General features: G+C 38.6%; 1 protein-coding gene across 2 annotated transcripts in view; it reads left to right on the forward strand.

The window, feature by feature from the left end:
• The window catches only part of PCDH10 (protocadherin 10), a gene marked incomplete at both ends in the record, with an annotated part of 29,046 nt that extends 23,363 nt beyond the window's left edge, over positions 1-5,683 (forward strand). Inside the window, 2 exons of one of the 2 annotated variants that reach the window (XM_081999771.1) lie at positions 3,595-3,684; positions 5,649-5,683. In XM_081999771.1, coding sequence (XP_081855897.1) covers positions 3,595-3,684; positions 5,649-5,683 — 125 coding nt within the window. The remainder of the gene's footprint in view (positions 1-3,594; positions 3,685-5,648) is intronic. The other variant, XM_081999773.1, reaches the window with a different exon arrangement.
• Between the last annotated feature and the right edge of the window lie 317 nt (positions 5,684-6,000).

Genomic DNA, 6,000 nt, shown 5'->3' on the forward strand with positions numbered 1-6,000 from the left:
GTATTGATAGGAATAGAGATCTAAAAAATCCTTGCTTTACAAATGAGATGCAGTAATAACTTTTTTCTGCTCTACTTGAGATCAAGTGCTCTGTGCTTTGTACCTGCAATATTCCCCATGTCCAATATGGCTACACTGCTTCTAATTAATTAAACAGGATCCTTCCTAGCACCGGAATGTTATGGGCTGTGCTCTCGCACTCTCTAGCGTGCCTTCAGCCTGTGTCAACTATCCTCCCTAACAAGTCCCCGGCATGGTGAGGGTGTCAGAACGTGGGCCAGGGACCACTCCTGAAAGCAGATGAATGTGATCATACTATATTCCCCCCATATATGGCTCAATATGGCTGAGAAATATTAATAATGTGGACATAAATCATTCCATTCTGGTAGTCTCGACTGACAAAGCATGGTAATGGGCACATTTCATTCATGGACAGAAACCGAGCCAGTGTGTCTTTTCGAATAAGAGAAGTTTTGAAAGGATTGCGAGAAGCTTATATGATGCACTGAAGTACGTTATCTTGGTGAAGCGGGAAGGACTCTGAAACCTGAGTGTACGCTGCTGCTGAAAAACAATATTAAGTACTGTGTTTTAGAAATGGAAAATAAAATGTTCGCAAAAAGAGAGGGGACATACCTGCCAGATCCTAATGCCGCGTAATGCCTGCCAGGAGAGAGAGGTGGTGGAAAAAACATCATGGCAAGGATAAATTAGATAGGAATACACAGCGTACTGCTGGTGCAATACTGTAATGCATGTTACCTTGTGTAAGAACAAGTAAATTTAATTATTTCAGGCCAAATCCAGCATGATTAATTTAGGCACCTCTGAAGGCCACCAAACGGTGACTGATACATGTCTGCCTCTCCCTTGAATCTATAGGGAACTTGGGCACTTAAAAGCAATTTAGCAGGAATGGTTCATATCCCTCCTTTTCTCCCCAAGGCACTGAAAATTTTAAGTCACACTGTAGCCAGCCTTTAGTGTATTGTGCATTGGTTAACTCTCAAACTGAGGTGTTCATTTTCAGGCTTGTCAGCTTAAAGAGATGTATATTGTAGATTTCAGAAGAGTGCAATAAAACGGTGAAATTTAAAAAAAAAAAAAAATACCCAGAGAACAGAACTGCATGGAGGAAGAATAAAAGAAGATTGAGGAGAAAAAAATGATTGTTGCATACAAATACGTAAACATTTTTTATTAAAAAAAGAAAGGAATCAAATACTGGTATATCTGAAGATAGTACCAAAATTATTAGCTTACGGTGAATCAGGAAGAATGTGAAATGGCTACTAGAACATGCATGCAATTAGAGTAAGTTGCTGTTAGAGAATTTGGAAATATTCTTAGGGAATATGCTCTGTGCTAAGTTTGACATACAACAGGAATAATTTAGGAGTTATTTAATTGGTCTTAATACAGTACATAATTATAAGAACTCTTGCAAAATTATATATTCCATGGTTCTTTGAATATAATTGTGATGTCATGTATTATCTTTAGCGTTTGCAGGTAGATAATACGGTTATAATAGTAAAGAAAGATGAAAATGCTTTCTTCTGCTCACTGTATCGTGTGGGAAAACTGTCTTTGGTATTTTTATGGTACGTTATAGAATATAGCTTAGTACTCTCTGTGCTGAATTGTAACTAAAAAGCATTGTTTCTGCAGTAAATAATGGCAACCAGAGATAAATCAAATCCGACATGTACTATGCCACCGAGCTGTTGCTGGCCGTGGAAAAAAAATTGCCAGTATTTAGAACAGAAAATCAAACGCACATAAAAGTATCCTATGTACCACAGAACATTTATGACAAAATCCAGGACTTGATTCAAAAGAAAATCCTTTTTAATTGTATGTTTAGTGTAAAGCACATGTTGATTAAGGTCAGTGCTTAAATTTAAGCCTAGGCTTGAGGATATTCCTAAACAGAGAGAAATTTTAACTGCTGCTTACATAAACTGGGACGTGGATACTTATTCTTAAGGACTGAAATGCTTTTTCTTTTTTCAGAGGATCAGCTAAGTCCAGGTAGAATATAAAACTCAGAGCACTCAATAGCACCACGAAAACGTAATTTCAGTGACTATCATGATGTGTCAATATTTGTATCGGGTATCCCACTTGCCATATGAAAATATTTACTAAGACATGTTCCAAACATCGAAAATATCTTTTAAGTATGTATTTTCCGATCTTGAAATGAAGCTAATAGAAGTGGCAATATGTGTCAGTCAGAAATTTGGTCAATAAACTTTTTTGAAAGAAGAGTGGTAATCTGTTTAAGTTGTTGATACAGAATTCAACACTGTGATCAAATTTGAAAAGTGGCACTTCTGTGTTTAAGTGCAAAGGGCAACCCCCTTTCCCCCTTCTCATGGAGTAGGTAACACTATTTGTCACGTTCGCTAGATTATGGTCAGCACAGTGTCCACCACGGTCAAATTTTGGCTTGGCTGGGAATCACTGTTTCTTGAACTGATTTAAATGAATATAGACATGGAAATGTACGTACTTAATGCAAGACAAAAGGAAAGGACAATATATGTGGTTACATTGTTTGTTTTATACAAAAGATGGCTTTTTGGCATAATCGTCTTTGTTCCAGAAGTAAAAATGTAGTCACAAAGGAAGGAATGGTTTTAATGGTCTGTGGGGTTTGTTTATTTAGCTAAAAGCAAGTCTGTCTCCAGGAAAGATTCAGTGCAACAATTATGAACTTTTGCATTTTGGCCTACTTTATTTATTCACAGCCTGAAGACCTAATGCTCAATTTTTTTGTTTGTTTCACATGGAATCTGGGTAATTGTACCCATCAGTCCAAATACTGTTGGTTTATTTTAGAAACAATATTTATATTTTGGGTTTTGCAGATCCCAGAAAGAACATTTCAGTTGTACTGAATTCCATGTCTGTACTAAGGAGAAATTCTGCCTCGGTGCAACATACATCTTCACGTGCAGGAACTTGTCCTGCCTTCCCTAGCTTGTCAGATGGGGGAAATGGCCAGACAGAAAGCGGTCTCCTCCTTACCTAACTCCCTTGGTGGCCTTCAGGAGTCTTCAGACATATACATAAGCACATAAACAGTGGCCACAGAGCCAACTGACCCATTGACATTAGGGGAGTGCTGGCCTTTTTACATTTTTTTTAAAGTATAAAAGTAAGTATGTTCCATCTTCCTGTTTTCAACTATTTGGTATGATACAGAGTTAACAAAACCACATTAACTGTGTAAAATGTAACATGGGCATCTGGAACGCAAGCTATTTTGTCCAAGATTTGAAGCACAAAATCTCTTAACTAAAGACTTGAAAGAAAAGGAAAAAAAGTTTCCCTTCAATGAATTCACGAGGAAGAGATATATGAGAAAAATATTATTTTCGTATTTGTGTACCAAGGTTTATTGAACTGCATAAGACAATCTCTTTCTATAATGGCGTTAGCGGAACTTTCAGAAAATATTATTAGCAATGCTTTAAAAAACGTCTTTAAGTAACAGCTGATTAAAAAAATAAAAAGACTTTATGGATTGCAAAAGATACTGAATTGACACCTGCAGTGACTGGAATACTTTTTTATCCACAGAACATGGGTGGCAGCAGAGTAATCCCCATCCTACATCCCCCAGCCCCAGCCGTGTGTCTCACCCTTTACCCGGATACACCACTACAAAGGGTGAGGGACCTATGGTAGTTTACTCTGCATTCCCATTCACTTGTTGAGCTCTTTCCAAAAATATAGTTGCTGGTAACTGAACTAGAGCTCCAGGTTACCTGAAACAGCCAGGTTATTTCGTATGGAATAACTTCTACCACTAACTTCAACCCTGGTCTCTGTTCAGTCGGGCTGAGTTAAAACAAGAATGCTGAATGGCGGTCTGTCGGTTGTCACTAGAACTATCCATTCCTGGCTCTGTCAAAGCTCGTGGGACTTAGCGAAGGGCAATATTTCATCTGCTACAGTTAACGTATAGACTGCAAAGCAAACCATAAAAATACGGAGAGTTAAAATTAATAATGCAAATTTAAAACCAACATTGCCATAATGTATATGAGGTAATTAACGCCTTTTAAAATTATTGTTCACTACGAGTGAAAGGCATTCGCTGCAAAGCCTGAAGAGCTGGGCTATTGCCGAGTGGAACGCAGGAGATTACAGCCTGCCGTAATCTCTGTATCCAGTGTTGCGTGGGGGCCCCCGATCTGCACAAAGGTGGCACGGCGAGGCACCCTTTTTTACGGGGGACCCACGGGAAAAAACGTAATGCATTGAGTGCTTGCATAGAAGCCCGTATCTGAAAGCCCACGTGAAGACAAATATTACTTGGAAATTGTGCTAACTTACAGAATTCGGACCTGAAACAGCAAGACGGCAGTTTACGTACTGGCTTTTCCCCCTGTGCCCCTGTTGCGTAGCTTGCTTTGGTTTAAACCGGAGTTTTTTAGGTTCAAGGTTCTCCTTTCTCCTAAGTGAAGGGGGATCAGCAGTATTTCTGTAACAGCAGCAGCATGCCTGGCATTTGATATGCTTTTGAGATTTTATTATCTAGGGGTTCATTTGGATCTTTAGACTGTTGGCACTTGGGGGAACTCTGCAGTCATTCTGTTATAGCAGATATAGTGCTGTGCGAGTTTATGGAGCTCTTAAATATAGTATAGAGTGAAAGTGCCAGTAGTTATAAAAGGTACAGGAGGTGTCGTCTTTTGCTGCTTTCGTTGCCAGCTGTGGAGGGACACAGCGGGCCCTCTCTCTGTCCTGGTTAGATTAGCTAGCAATACTAAGCAGGGGAAGATTTTTATTCAGAGAGTTTGAAGGTCTTCCAAGTACAGGCAATCCCTTCCAGGGTTTGCCAACAGAGGAAATGTATATGTCTGTATTCATGGCTGGAAAGTATTGTCTGACGTCACGTTTCGATGCAATAGGATGATTCACAAGAGGGTGAAAGGAAGATTTATTAAAGAGACTAGGGCTTGACAGTATTTTCTGTTCATTTCTGACTCATAAGCAAGGAAAAATCACTTCATGCTTTATTTTCTTTTTTCTGTTTGTTATGTTACTGTTTTTCATTTCTTTTTCTGTTCATCTACCACTGATGTCTTTACATGTCTTCTCTCATCAGTCTACACAGAACTAGCTCGCTGTGAATGGGAGGCTTGCTAATGTGTGCTGAGGAACAAATGAATCTTAATATATTTTTTGCTGGTTTTTATTTCCAGTTTTTATTGCATTTCCATATAAATTTTACGCATTAAGCGCTCTTACTGTAACATGCAGAATCTTTGTTAAGGTCTTTGGGGAAGGACCGGTAGTCAGTACAGCACAAATCATGTACGCTACGAATTTTAGTCGGAATACTTGTGACTCTTTCATCATCTTGTTCACCTCAAACACTATTAGAATATATGTACAAATAGTATCATTACATTAACGGAATTGTGAAACTGCTTATTATTAAAACCTTCTTTCTAACTAGTAGCTGTACTCACGCAGACCTGAAGCTTCCTTATGCACTAGTTTGAGAGGAGGTGAAATAGGGATGAAAGAGAGAGCTGTGATCTCAGAGGATAATAGTAGGCACCAGAAATTATGGTGTTCTTGTTCCAGCTCTTACACTGACTCTGATACTTCCATTTCTATAGCACTTGCCATCTCTGGATCTCAAAATGGATTATAAAGAATAGTGATTTAAACCTTCCTGCACCTCTAGGAGATAGGTAAGCAATATTATTCCCATTTTACAGATGGAGAAATTGTGATACAGAGAGGCCTAGTGTTTCTTATTAAAGTTTATTTATGAACACACATGCATGCACACACACAGAGCCAGAAGCAGGTGTCAGAACTTTCATTGCCCTCTGTTTTAAGCTATGTCCATCCTCCTTTCCATTTAACCTCTCTGATTTATATTCCCCATCTGTAAAAAGACGGAAACTGGTATAGACATGGAGAGATTTGCTTGCGCATAAATTTCCGTGCAAATACAAAAAAAAC

This window comes from Phaethon aethereus, assembly GCF_964289735.1.
Source record: "Phaethon aethereus genome assembly, chromosome: 4".
Lineage (NCBI taxonomy): Eukaryota > Metazoa > Chordata > Aves > Phaethontiformes > Phaethontidae > Phaethon > Phaethon aethereus.